At 49.5% G+C, this 15,076-nt stretch overlaps 1 protein-coding gene across 1 annotated transcript; it reads right to left on the reverse strand.

The window, feature by feature from the left end:
- Positions 1-238: 238 nt before the first annotated feature.
- Positions 239-889, reverse strand: LOC137815295 (uncharacterized). Its single transcript, XM_068618427.1, has one exon. It carries the CDS (start codon positions 887-889, stop codon positions 239-241), a length of 651 nt encoding a protein of 216 aa, XP_068474528.1.
- Between the last annotated feature and the right edge of the window lie 14,187 nt (positions 890-15,076).

Consider the following 15,076-nt stretch of genomic DNA (forward strand, 5'->3'; position numbering starts at 1 on the left):
GAGGGCTTTCCCCTGTACTGGACAGACAAACCCATAACTATGAAGCCCTTGGCTCTGGACGAACTTGCCCCGCCTGACCGGGATATATGCAAAGCCTTGGCGGGACTGGGGATAGTCTTCGATACCGCCAAGCTCATCGCGAACGAATTCAATGCCCATGGGCTTTCTATATACTTCGGTATCTGCTCTTGGCGATTTATGATGCATTAGTTGCTATGGTTATCTGCATTACCATTTTTTACTGTACAATGTTACTTGCATTTCGCATCTCTTCCTGTATTGTGAATCCACATAACCGTTCTAGTACTAATCCTTGTTGTTTGGCCTGTCTTGATGTAGGATCGGTGATGGGCGGTTCTAAAAGAATAATGTTGGCGAAAGCACTGAAGGAGGCTCGCGCCGCCAAGGCAGGCGTCTCCAACAGCCCTGTTGCCAATCCGATTCTCCCACCGGCTCCGACACCGCCGCCTCCAATCACTGTTGAAGCTGCTTCTAGCCCATCTCCGACGTCTCCACCTGGCTCTGACTTGCTTCCAGCCCCCAACTCTCCTTCGCCTATCGCCGCTGTTCCCCTGGCTGCGGCCTCGTCACCGGCTCCACCCCCCCTTGACAAAGGGAAAAGGGTTTTGGAGATTCTGTCAGACGATGAGGAATCGGAGGGTGTGGCGCCCTTCAGAAGGAGAAAATCCGCGCGGGTTCCTCTTCTGGCAGAGACGTCGCCACAGGGAGGGAACTCCTTTATGGACAACCCTCCAAGCGCAACCTCACTCCCTCCTATCATTCTCCAAGAGGAAAGGGGCGAAGGTGCTGAATCTGCGCCGCCTCTGCCGCTGCCAGAAACCACTGCTTCCCCGGCTCCCAACGCTGCCGCCCCCGACTTCATTGCCATTCCCCCTCCAATCATGCATCTGATGAGGGGGTTCAGCGGCGAGACTATGCCAGAAGGTACCGACAGGAGGGAAGGTATGCCTTTCTATTTGGGGGCCTTCTTGGCGGTGGCTCTCGAATGGCGCTCCCAGGCCAGAAACGCTGTCTTGCAAACTCAAACTCTCCAGGCCTTGGAAACGAAGGCAACTACCCTGGAGGAGGAGATGAGGATCCTGGGACGCCAGAACGAGGCTTATTGTTCCTCCCTGAAACAAGCACAAGAGTCCAGGGCAGAAACTGAGAGGAAACTGGCAGAGGCCTTGGAGCTCCAGGCTGACTTCTACGCTCGTGAAGTTGCTCTCCAAGTACAGGTGGCGGGTCTTCAGGAAGTGGTCAAAGCGGATGCAGAAACTCACAAAGACCTGAAGGACCGTTGCTGTGAACAGGCTGCCAAGGCGGAGCGGATGGAGGGGGAAATGGCCACGCAGACCAAAGCTATGGACCTTCTCCGAGTTGACTACGACAAACTGCAGGTCGAGGTTAGCCGGCTTCGCATGGAGAAAGAGGCTCTGGAGAAGCAGGTGGCCTCTGGAGACGCCGCCATTGAGGAACAGGAGAAGGAGAAAAAGTCTCTTATCCAGGAGATGGCGGGCACCTTCGAGGAGGGGTTCCAAGAGGCCCTGTCCCAGGCGTCCTGCGAGAATCCTGGCGTCAACCTTTCGAACTGCGACCCCACACACCACGTAGTCGACGGGAAGGTCGTGCCCATGGATTTGAACGACTGAACTGCTGCCCCTCATCCGCCACCTTCCTCTTCAAGCTTAACTCTTCATTCTTTACCTTCGCTTTTTGATTTTATCTGCCAAAACTTGTAATTCTTTGAACTATCCGCACTCTTGTTACTGACTTAGGACATTTGCATGGTTGTCTTTATTTCTTTTTCACATACGATTCTGCCTATGCGATCTCGTTCTCATCTTTTCCCTTCATACGCTTCAATTATTTTATCCGTGTTCTGCCCGTTTCTCACACTTCGTTGGGCGGTTTGGTATGATTGGGTAAGGTCGCCCGCCAACCCTTACGCCCATGGAGAGGCTCACTAAGTGGCGCCGTATCGTCCACGGGACGTCTCTGATACCGAAAGGCTCTTTCTTTGATCTTTTAACGCTCGGCGCCCACGTCCAAGGAGAGGCCTGCTAAAGCAGCACCGTATCGTCCCCGGGTGTCTAAAACGCTGAGTGCTGTGGGGTTTTTGTTCCCTCCATGGTCTTTCCTGCCCATAGGTATCGGGGAACACCCTGCCAGTGACTCGCTGGCGTTTGACGGTCTCGTCTCCCTCCACAGTCTTTCCTACCTGTGGGTATCGGGGAGGCGACGCCTGCAACTAACTTTGCCTTTCTCTGATTTCTTCTCCCTCCTCAGTCTTTCCTACCTGGGGGTATCGGGGAGGTAACGCCAGTCGGTATTTGGTTTGGCGACGCCCGCGACTTCTCGTCCTTCGTCGCCCTTTACGTCCTTCCTGGCAACGCCTCGGGCGTTACCTTTACTTCGTCATCGACCTTAATTCTTGCCTTGGTCAACGCCTGATAACAGCGAAGAGCCCAAGGCTTTGCCTGTGCCATCCACGCGGCGCTCCTTGTATAGCTGATGGGACCTTCTGTCATCCAACTTGATCCACGTGGCGCTGCTTACATGGTTGGTGGGGTATCTAGTCATTTCATTTTCTGACTCCTGCTGTACCCCTGGCTCATCTTCGACGGCGGATCGTACCATTGGATATTCTGTTGACAGGACATTTTCTGATTTAAACCAGTGGCGCCAGCGTCATCCTTTCATCTTCTGCCACGTGTATCAATCGTGCGGTGCGTCCATTTACATCGTTTGGCGCTCTAACCGCTTTATTTAACTCTTCAAGCTCTGGAACTATCTTCATCGTTTTCTCACTCTTCATAACCTACTTGCGTTCTTTCTTCTTGCACCCTTTCTTCTCTGTCGAAGGGGTGTTCTAACCTTCGTTCCCCTCGCTCAACCTTGCACTTCTAGCCATTCTGATCGTGCTAAAGAATGTCTTCTCACATGTTTCCCCCAGGGTTCGTCCCAAAGACTTGTACCCTTGGGCCTCGAGCGAACTTCTTGATGAGTGTTCGTGCTTGCTCTCCACCAGGGCCGTACGGGAACACAAAGGGGAGTTGTGTTCTTACGACCACCGGGCCTTCGCGAGGAGGCACGATGACGACATCGCTGTGCTCTCTTGCACTCTGGGGGAGCCAGTGTGTGGAGACGAACGGGCCAACAACGGGGTCCCTTTCTTTTACTTTTACCAGGTGGTGTTCAAGACCATCGGGGTGCGCTTACCCTTCTCCTGGTTCGAGAAGGAACTGCTGACGGAGATCAATGTGGCTCCAGCCCAGTTATACCCCAACAGCTGGCCTTTGTCAAGGCCTTCGATGTCCTCTTTGGGTTTCTGGGTGTGCACCCTCGGTTGACCTCTTTCTTCACTTTTTTGAGGTGAAGAGACAGAGACACAACCTCTGGGTAACTCTCAGCAATGTGCCCGGAAGAGTTCTCTTCACGCCCTTCCAAAGCTCGTTCACGGGGTGGAAAGGCCGGTTCTTCAAGATCTGCTGTACTGATCTTGTTCCCGACGCCCTGGATGGGTTTCCCTGTACTGGGTGAGAGAGGAAAAGGCCCTCAAAGCCAAACCCCTCAAGAATCTGGCTCCAAGTGATCAAATAGCTTGCCGGATTCTTGCTGAGGCGGGAGGTTTTGACTTTGCTACGGTGATCAGCTTGGAGTTCAACGCTAGGACTCTTGAGAAGTACATAAGTAAGAACCACTGCCTTAGGCAACATCGGCCTTCGTTACTTTCTAACTGTGCCTGTCTTTCTTCACTGTGTCTCTAATACATCTGTTCCCTTTGTGCAGGTCGAAAATAAGCCAAGAAAAGAGGACACGACTTACTCGAGCGCTGCGGGCTGGGAAAGGGCTTCGCCTTCCTCCGGTGATGACTCTGATGAGCGCTGAGAAGTGGCTTGTTTGTGTTTTTGCATTTTGTACTGAACATTGCTTGTAACAACAACTTTTCAATATCATATTCTTTACAACGCCACTTTACTTTGCATATGCTTCATATACCGCGCGACTTCCTTTCATCTCGTTCTGCCAACGATGCATGCTTTTACTTGGGCGACGCCTTCTTTCTGGGCGACGCCAGACCTAGGCGACGCCTTCTTCCTTGGCGACACCATGGCCTAGGCGGCGCATCCATTACTTCTAACAAGGAAAAATAAAGGCTGAAAACCAAGGCACTTCTTTTTCTCAACTGGTTTTTCCATTTATTAGGGTGACCTCATTAAAAAACCCCCGAAAGGGAAAAAGAGCGTCCCCTTCAACTAAATTGTTACATGCTGCTTACATAGATCAACTGAAATAAAATTTTAAGTTGGCTGCATTCCAACTGCGCGGGATAGGGCCCCATCTAAAGTCTCCAGGTTGTACGAACCGTTGCCCTTAGCCTCAGTAACTCTGAAGGGCCCGGTCCACTTGGGAGACAGCTTATTCTCCAACTCTAAGGGTGAGCTTTCCTCATCACCAGGTCGCCCACCTGAAACTGTCGTGGCTTTACTTTAGAGCTATATTGCCGCTCCACTCTTCTCTTCATCGCTTCAGCTTTTATTCTAGCTTCTTCCCTGGCCTCTTCTAGCAGATCCAGGTTTACCCGTCTCTCCTCATTAGATTCCTCCACCACAAAGTTTTGAAAACGCGGTGAGCTTTCGTGTATTTCTACTGGAATCATCGCGTCCGACCCGTACACCAAACTGAACGGCGTCTCCATAGTAGAGGATTGGGGCGTGGTGTGGTATGCCCATACATCCTTGGCACCTCTTCCGCCCACGCCCCTTTGGCCTTTCCAACCTTCTTTTTAATCCCCTCAGCAGAACTCTGTTTGCTGACTCTACTTGTCCATTGGTCTGGGGGTGTTCGACCGACGCGAACACTTGCTTGATTCCCACTTCAGCGCACAGATTTCTCAACTGCTGACTGGCGAACTGGGTCCCGTTGTCAGATATCAGGCGCCTAGGTACGCCAAAGCGACACACGATGTTTCTCCACACAAAATGCTGTACCTTATGCGCAGTGATTTGTGCCACGGGCTCTGCCTCTATCCACTTAGTGAAGTATTCTATGGCGACGATCAGATATTTCATCTGCCTGATTGCCAGTGGGAAAGGGCCCAAGATGTCAATTCCCCATGTGTGGAAAGGCCACGGGCTATATATGGACCGCAACTCTTTTGGCGGCGCCTTGTGCCAGTGGCGTGCTTTTGGCATTGCTTACACCGCTGGGCGTGCCGTGCGCAATCCTCTTTCACTGTTGGCCAGAAGAAACCTGCGCGTATTACCTTGGAGGCTAGGGACCTTCCTCCTACATGGCTTCCGCAGATGCCTTCATGTAGCTCCGCCATTATCCTGGTGCACTCATCGCCACTGACGCATGTTAGGATAGGGTGAGTGAAACCGTGTCTGAACAGCACCCCATCCACTAAGGTATATCTTGCGGCGTTCCTTTTGATTTTCTTACCCTCTTCAGGGTCCACTGGAAGGGCCCCATCCGCCAGGTATCGTTTATAGGGCGTCATCCCGGTGTCTCCCGTGGACAGGACACAAACCTGCATCTGCTCTTCCTCAGACGCACCCGCGTATATACTGATGCGGGGCGCCCTCTGCGTATCTTGGGTTAATGAGGAATGACTCCTCGGCCTTCCCCTTGATGCATAAATCTGGAGGACATCCACCCTGTTGTCTTCCACGAATCGACGCGGGGCTTTGAGGGTTTCGTGGATCACTGTCCTCTGTCTACCCCCCTTGCCTGAGCTGGCCAGCTTTGCGAGCAGGTCGGCTCTGGCATTCTGCTCCCTCGGGACTTGTATTAACTCAAGAGCGTCGAACGCCCCTTTCAGCAACTGGACGTATTTTAGATACGCCGCCATCTGGGGGTCCTTCGCCTGGAACTCACCCGACACCTGCCCCGTAATCAACTGGGAGTCGCTCTTCACTAGGAGGTTCTGTGCGCCCATCTCCTTGGCCAAGAGCATCCCTGCAATCAGGGCTTCATATTCTGCTTGGTTGTTACTTGCCTTGAAGGCAAAACGCAAGGCCTGCTCGATCAGTATGTCGTCGAGTCCTTCCAGCACTATTCCCGCACCACTCCCTTGCTGGTTTGAGGAGCCATCAACCGAGAGCAGCCACTGTGAACTCGCTTCCACCTCTTGCTCACCTCCGGGCGAAAGTTCTGCTACAAAATCCGCGTACACCTGCCCTTTGATGGATCCTCTAGGCTCGTACTGTATATCGAATTCTGACAGTTCCACTGCCCAGCGTACCATTCTTCCTGCCACATCGGGCTTCTGCAGCACCTTCTGTATGGGGAGGTTGGTCATTACCACCACCGTAAAACTGTGAAAGTAATGACGGAGCCTCCTAGCCGAGAACACTACCGCCAGCGCCGCCTTCTCCAGTGCTTGGTACCTTGTCTCAGCTCCCTGTAAGGCCTTGCTTACAAAGTAGATGGGTTTCTGACTCTGGTCCTGCTCTTGGACCAACACAGAACTGATGGCCCTATCTGTTACAGTAAAATACAACCGGAGGGGCACGCCCGTTACCGGTTTGCAGAGAACTGGAGGCGTCGCCAGGTAATCCTTCAACTTAACGAAAGCCGCTTCGCATTCCTCAGTCCATGCAAAGCGACTGTTTCTCTTGAGGCACTGGAAGTACGGGTGCCCCTTTTCTCCTCCGGCGGAAACAAACCTCGAGAGCGCCGCCATCCGCCCTGTCAACTGTTGAACCTCCTTTACCGATGTCGGACTCCGCATGGCGATAATAGCCGCACATTTGTCGGGGTTCGCCTCTATCCCCCTCTCGGTGAGCAGAAAACCCAAGAATTTACCGGCCTCTACCCCGAAAACACACTTCTCGGGGTTCAACTTGAGGCGGTATTTGGATATTGTGTTGAACAACTCCTCCAAGTCTGCCATGTGCTGCACCCTGTTCTGCGACGCCACCACCATGTCGTCTACATAGGCGTATACGTTCCTCCCAAGCATTGGCGCCAGGACCTTGTCCATTAACCTCTGGTACGTGGCGCCCGCATTTTTGAGCCCGAAGGGCATCACCTTATAGCAATAACTGCATGTTTCAGTCATGAACGCAGTCTTGCTCTCGTCTCTGGGGTGCATCTTGATTTGGTTATACCCTGAGAAGGCGTCCAGGAAGCTTAACACCTTGCTGTCAGACGCGCTATCCACTAGGGCGTCGATGCTGGGCAACGGATAGGAATCCTTTGGGCACGCCTTGTTCAGGTCCGTGAAGTCAACGCACATTCTCCACTTTCCGTTCGCCTTTTTCACCAAGACGACGTTGGCGAGCCACTCAGGGTACTGAATCTCCCTAATGTGGCCAGCACTCAGCAGCTTCTGCGTTTCGTCTTTCACCACCTGTTGTCGCTCCTCATTGAACTTCCTCCTTCTCTGACGCACGGCGCGGACCGTGGCGTCCATGCTGAGGTGGTGACACAGGAAATCGGGGTCGATGCCCGGCATATCCAAGGCGGACCATGCGAAGGCATCCTGGTGGCGCGAAATCACTTCTGCCACCCCTTCCTGTTCTTCTGGACTTAGCGAGCTTCCTAACTTGAAAGCTTTGTCGCCAATCTCCCTTTCTAGGGTGTTAGCTGCAGGTTGTTCCCTATTACCGTCTTCGGCGGGCGCCGCTTCTTCTACGGGCGCCGCTTCTCCGGGGGGCACCGCCTCTTCCACGGGCGCCTCCTCCATTGGCACATCTGCTTCGGGCATCGCCCTTTCTGCTATGGCCTCTTCAAGCGTCAGCCCAGCGGGCGTCGCCTCAATCATCGTGGCGTCCGCGCTCAGCGGACGTTCGTACACCATGAAAACGCCTTTCTTCGTCTTCAGGCTGTTTTCGTAGCATTTCCTCGCCTCCTCCTGGTCTGATCTGATGACTATCACCCGGCCACTGAGGTCCGGTAGCTTCATCTTCATGTGACGGGTGGAGGATACTGCACTCAGACGGTTTAACGTCGGTCTGCCCAGCAAAATATTGTATGCAGAATTGGCGTTCACGACGAGGTACCGAATGCTCTCTGTACGGGAGGCCTCTCCGTCTGTGAACGTAGTCCTCAACTCCAGGTACCCCCGGACCTCTATCTGGTTATCCCCAAACCCATACAAGCATCCCGTATAGGGACTCAGCAGATCGGGGGACAACCGTAACTTATTAAAGGTCGACAGAAACATGACGTCCGCCGAGCTTCCTTGATCAACAAGCACTCTGTGGACCTTCCTTCCAGCCGTGACGACTGAGATGACAACGGGATCGTTGTCATGAGGCACCACATCTCGGAGGTCTCTTCTTGTGAACACAATATCTGACTCCCAAGGCTCCCCCGAGAGCCTCTCTTCGATTGAATTCACCCCCCTCGCGTATTTCTTCCGCTGGGAGGCGGTGGGTCCTCCGCCGGAAAAACCTCCAGCAATGGTGTGGACCTCGCCAAGCACAGGCATCTCGTGTGCTGGCTCATCTGCCGGCGGCGGCAGGGTGGCGGTCGTGGTGGACTCTGCGACATAATCTTTCAAAAACCCAGTCCTCACCAGCTCATCTAGCTGGTAGCCCAACGACAGGCAATTATCAATTTGGTGCCCAAAAGCCTCGTGAAATTCGCACCAAGAGTCTTTGCGGGGCCCTAACACCTTGTCGGTCTTCGCCGGTCGCCTCAGCCTCTCGGCTATGTTGGGCACGGCGATCAAATCCTTCAACTCAACTACGAAGTTGTACCTCGCCGGTCTTGCTCTTTCTCTGGCAGGGCGTTCGCCTCCTGCGGGGCCCCGGGGCTGGGGCTTTCTGGCTTCGTAGGGGCGTCTCGCCTCTGGCTTCTTTCTTCCCGTCGTGGTCTCATTGACTCTGACGGGTTGAACTCGCGCCGGTCCCCTCGGGCGTGAGGGCACGGCGCTGGTGCGCTTCACACATACCTCCCCTTCCGAAGCGATATGCTCTACCGCCCTACGCCGTAATTCAGCGAAAGTCCTAGGGCGATTGCGGATAATAGATTCTCCAAAGGGGCCGGGGCATACGCCTTTCACAAATGCGTACACGATCATAGGCTCCTCTGTTGTACCAACCTTCACAACCTGGGCCCCAAAGCGATTGATATACTCCTTCAGGGTCTCCCCCTGATACTGCTTCACGTCAAACAGGTCGTAAGAGACCGGCGGCGGGGCCTTGTTGGCCAAATACTGTTCTCTGAATAACCGCGACAACTGGCGGAAAGATGTGATATGGCCCTCGGGGAGGCTAATGAACCAGTCCATAGCCATCCCGGTCAGGGTGCTCATGAAGAGCTTGCACTTGGCGGCATCAGAACCGCCTATCAGGACCATCTGTGTGTGAAATGCAGCGAGGTGCGTCTCTGGGTCCTCCATCCCAGTGAAGATTACCTTGGGTCCCGCGAATGTGTTCGGGATCGCTGCATCTAGGATCTCCTGCGAGAAAGGAGTGGAAAACTCCCTTGGTGGGGAATGGTTCTCCGTCTCGTCCTGTTCAGGCCGCCTCCGATCGTTTCTCAGGCCCTGGCGCAACTCCTCATTCACACGGTGGAGCTCTTCGTTGCGCTCATGCGAGGCGTCAAGATCTGCCTGCATGCGCTCCTGCTCCATCTTCGAATCCGCCATGTCCTGCTGCAGCCCCCTCATTATTTCCAGGACCTGCTGCATGGATAGGTCTGCTGGGGCTGCGCGCGCTGCTTTTCGTCTGGTGGGGGCCATTGTCACTCTAACCTCCTTCACCGTTACTGTAGCTTGGTAAATTTTCCTCGAACTTGTGATGGGACTGATGTTTTATATCGGGCCCCACGGTGGGCGCCAAATGTTCCGTCCGGTTGACCGGGAAGTCTTCGTGCGCGACCTCAACCGTCAGCTAAGGACTCCTTCCCACTGTTTGCCTGTGAATTCCTGCAAAAAAGAGGACAAAGAGGCGCCCTAGCGGCCGTTTGCACTCCGACGCTCAAGTCAGCCAGCAAGAAACACCAAAAAACTGTCCACCCACGTATCTGAGCACCGCGTATGGCACTCTGAAGGTGGTCAAAAAACTGTGTATCTGTGTGTGTATTGTCTCCTTTTGGCAAAAATATTCTCCAGTCACTTGTACGTAACCTTAAAGCACGGGCAAGCAACCAAAGAGTTTCTCCTAAGTTTGCCAAAGGTTCCAACCCTTTTTCAGACATTCTCAGCGCTATTTAAACTGCCCAGCATTTAAAGCGCCTTAAAGCGCTTTTAATCTCTAACGTAACGCACTCTTTAAAGCGCTTAATTACGAAACGTAGCGCATTTAAGACGTTGAAACGCTTGGGAGCTCTAATAGTACCAGAATGCTCGAAAGGGAAACTGTATTGAATATCTTTAATTACCTGGCACCTGACTAGAGGGTGTTTCCATTCTGGCATGGCTGTCGTACACGTGGAGGGCCTCACGACGCCATGACCCCATCTGGGGGCGTTTCTGCCCATCTGGGGACGTTTCTACGTGTGGGTCCTCCTGCCTGGGAGTGCTACTGCGCTAGGGGTGGCTTTTTGGGTGCCAACTCATGCCCCCAAGTATCTAGCCACTTACTCTAAGAGTGTATCTGCCTTCCTCTCGTACCCTGCACCCGGTTATCCTGGGCGTGACCTTCCTCTTGTGCCGTATCTGTCCCGAAGGCGTCTCTGGGGCGGCAGGGGTACTTCACGAGTCAGGCTGCCCTTCACTGGTACTATCACTATGGCCTTAAAGCCACCTTCTCCTTCTCTTTATCACTTTCCCGAGATATCGGGTCCTGAGCTTTCCCACGGCGTCGCTCCCTCCATGGTCTTTCCTACCCATGGGTATCGGGGAACCACACCGTGATTGCCTTGCTTTTACACTGTTTGATCTTGCGACGCCCTGGTTGGGCGACGCCTCTACCCAGGCGACGCCTTGCCTTGGCGACGCCTCCACCCAGGCGACGCCTTGCCTTGCCTTGGCGACGCTTCCTCTTGGCGTCTCTACATCTGGGCGACACCTTGAGTTGACTTTGACTCTCCAGTCGTTGACTTTGACCTCGACTTAGTCAACGCCCTGATACGGGACGGTACAGTAGCGCATTTAAGACGTTGAAACGCTCGAGAGCCATAATAGTACCTGAATGCTCGAAAGGGAAACTGTATTGAATATCTTTAATTACCTGGCACCTGACTAGAGGGTGTTTCTATTCCGGCATGGCTGTAGTACACGTGGAGGGCCTCACGACGCCATGACCCCATCTGGGGGCGCTTCGGCCCACCTGGGGACGTTTCCACGTGTGAATCCTCCTGCTGGGAGTGCTACTGCGCTAGGGGTGGCTTTTTGGGTGCCAACTCATGCCCCCAAGTATCTAGCCACATACTCTGAGAGCGTATCTACCTTCCTCTCGCACCCTGCACCCGGTTATCCTGGGCGTGACCTTCCTCTTGGGTCGTATCTGTCCCGAAGGCGTCTCTGGGGCGGCAGGGGTACTTCACGAGTCAGGCTGCCCTTCACTGGTACTATCACTATGGCCTTGAAGCCACCTTTTCCTTCTCTTTATCACTTTCCCGAGATATCGGGTCCTGAGGCTTTCCCACGGCGTCGCTCCCTCCATGGTCTTTCCTACCCATGGGTATCGGGGAACCATACCGTGATTGCCTTACTTTTACACTGTTTGATCTGGCTATGCCTTGGTTGGGCGACGCCTCCACCCAGGCGACGCCTTGCCTTGGCAACGCCTTGTCCTATCTTGGCGACGCTTCCTCTTGGCGTCTCTACACCTGGGCGACACCTTGAGTTGACTTTGACTTTCCAGTCGTTGACTTTGACTTAGTCAACGCCCTAATACGGGACGGTACACAATCAATTAATAGCAAAAAGAACAAGTTGCAAACATTTAGTTAAGAAGTAATACGCTTGTTTTCAATAGTTAAGATACTTTTAAACTATTATTACACAGAACATTCACTTTCTTATAGTTTCCTAGGTTAACTATAAAACCTTAGATTGTAAATGAAAGAAGTATTAAACATATCAAAACACAATTTTAACACATGAAATTGTTTTTCAAAGATATCATAAGTGTTTCAATCAATCAATAGACCTTAGATTGTAAAAGAAGTATTGAACATATCAAAATACAATTTGAACACATGGAATGGTTTTTCAAAGGTATCTATCACAAGTGTTCGAATAATTTAATAGACCTTAGATTGTAAAAGAAGTATTAAACATATGAGAACACAATTTTAACACATGAAATTGTTTTTCGAAGATATTCATAAGTGTTTCAATCAATTAATAGACTAAGATTGTATTAAACATATCAAAACACAATTTTAACACATGAAATTGGTTTTCAAAGATATCCTAAGTGTTTTCAATCAATTAATAGCGAAAAGAACAAGTTGCAAACATTTAGTTAAGAAGTAATACGCTTGTTTTCAATAGTTAAGATACTTTTAAACTATTATTACACAGAACATTCACTTTCTTATAGTTTCCTAGGTTAACTATAAAACCTTAGATTGTAAATGAAAGAAGTATTAAACATATCAAAACACAATTTTAACACATGAAATTGTTTTTCAAAGATATCATAAGTGTTTCAATCAATCAATAGACCTTAGATTGTAAAAGAAGTATTGAACATATCAAAATACAATTTGAACACATGGAATGGTTTTTCAAAGGTATCACAAGTGTTCGAATCAATTAACAGACCTTAGATTGTAAAAGAAGTATTAAACATATGAAAACACAATTTTAACACATGAAATTGTTTTTCAAAGATATTCATAAGTGTTTCAATCAATTAATAGACTAAGATTGTATTAAACATATCAAAACACAATTTTAACACATGAAATTGGTTTTCAAACATATATCATAAGTGTTTTCAATCAATTCATAGCGAAAAGAACAAGTTGCAAACATTTAGTTAAGAAGTAATACGCTTGTTTTCAATAGTTAAGATACTTTTAAACTATTATTACACAGAACATTCACTTTCTTATAGTTTCCTATGTTAACTATAAAACCTTAGGTTGTAAATGAAAGAAGTATTAAACATATCAAAACACAATTTTAACACATGAAATTGTTTTTCAAAGATATCATAAGTGTTTCAATAAATCAATAGACCTTACATTGTAAAAGAAGTATTGAACATGTCAAAATACAATTTGAACACATGGAATGGTTTTTCAAAGGTATCACAAGCGTTCGAATCAATTAACAGACCTTAGATTGTAAAAGAAGTATTAAACCTATGAAAACACAATTTTAACACATGAAATTGTTTTTCAAAGATATTCATAAGTTTTTCAATCAATTAATAGACTAAGATTGTATTAAACATATCAAAACACAATTTTAACACATGAAATTGGTTTTCAAAGATACATCATAAGTGTTTTCAATCAATTAATAGCGAAAAGAACAAGTTGCAAACATTTAGTTAAGAAGTAATACGCTTGTTTTCAATAGTTAAGATACTTTTAAACTATTATTACACAGAACATTCACTTTCTTATAGTTTCCTAGGTTAACTGTAAAACCTTAGATTGTAAATGAAAGAATTATTAAACATATCAAAACACAATTTTAACACATGAAATTGTTTTTCAAAGATATCATAAGTGTTTCAATCAATCAATAGACCTTAGATTGTAAAAGAAGTATTGAACATATCAAAATACAATTTGAACACATGGAATGGTTTTTCAAAGGTATCACAAGTGTTCGAATCAGTTAACAGACCTTAGATTGTAAAAGAAGTATTAAACATATGAAAACACAATTTTAACACATGAAATTGTTTTTCAAAGATATTCATAAGTGTGTCAATCAATTAATAGACTAAGATTGTATTCAACATATCAAAACACAATTTTAACACATGAAATTGGTTTTCAAAGATATATCATAAGTGTTTTCAATCAATTAATAGCGAAAAGAACAAGTTGCAAACATTTAGTTAAGAAGTAATACGCTTGTTTTCAATAGTTAAGATACTTTTAAACTATTATTACACAGAACATTCACTTTCTTATAGTGTACCGCCCTGGTAGTCGGGAGTGATGACGTGGCATCCTGCTACAGTATAGGTGTGTTGGCAAGGCGCCAGGCTGGCAGAAGGGAAGGAAGTCGGGGGGCTCGTGAAGCCGCCAGTTATTAAGTTGGCGTGTTCCGATCTCCAGCATATCAGAATAGGTGATCACCGGGTTAAAGCTGAAGTCGCCAGATGTGAGCTCAGGCGACCAAGCGGTTGGAGATCGCCAAAGAAAGCACATCGCCGAAGATGAAGGAAAAGCAAATTATGAAGGCGGCCGGCGAGACCACAGGGAAGGTGTATGAAGGCACCCTAACTCGCCAGTTCCAGTAGAGATCGCACTCCCAAGTTAGCTATGCACTGGGCAGTACCATGCATAAGTAACTTAGCCAAAATGAGAGTAGAAGCAGCGCCAAGTCAAGGAGGCTCCAGATGATGGCACGTGTACGACTGGATGCGAGCCACGTGTCCAGGTCTGTAACTGCCAGGAGAGAGAAAACAACCAGGTATATAAGAGTTCTCAACAAACTTTCTGAGGTACGCACGTTCAGATTATACTCTTTACGCTTGCGAGTTATAAAGCTGACTGTGAGAGAGGATTTGCACGGTTCTTGTTCTCTTAGTATTTGGTGATTCGGTCACTGACTTGGGCGTTGGAGTGCGATCGGCCGCAGCAGCGCCGCTCTGTTTCTTTGCAGGTTCTTGAGGTGGATCTCGAAGAGGAACGGAGGTGTGAAGCGGTGCGCACGTCGATCCTTTGACGAGGTAGTTTCCAGCGTTCCGGTCAACAGGCAGGATCATCAGGCGCCCACCGTGGGGCCGTGTAAAACTTGCTCCCATCCACAGCGTGAGTTCTTAGAGGTTTTCGAAGTTTTCTGCGTGTTTGTGTGCTGGTGCAACCATCGCTCGCTGTTTGCTTGAGTTTCGTTCGGTGAATTCGCGTTTTATACCGTTCGTTTGGGTTTTCGAACGGTGGAGTGAGGTTTTCATGCTGTTTACGCGTAATTTGTTCGGTGGAGTTCGAGTTCTTTCGCTCGTTTGGTTGTCCGTGGGGAAGCGGTGGTTTCTGG

This window comes from Phaseolus vulgaris, chromosome 10 (assembly GCF_000499845.2).
Source record: "Phaseolus vulgaris cultivar G19833 chromosome 10, P. vulgaris v2.0, whole genome shotgun sequence".
NCBI classification, from domain to species: Eukaryota; Viridiplantae; Streptophyta; class Magnoliopsida; order Fabales; family Fabaceae; genus Phaseolus; species Phaseolus vulgaris.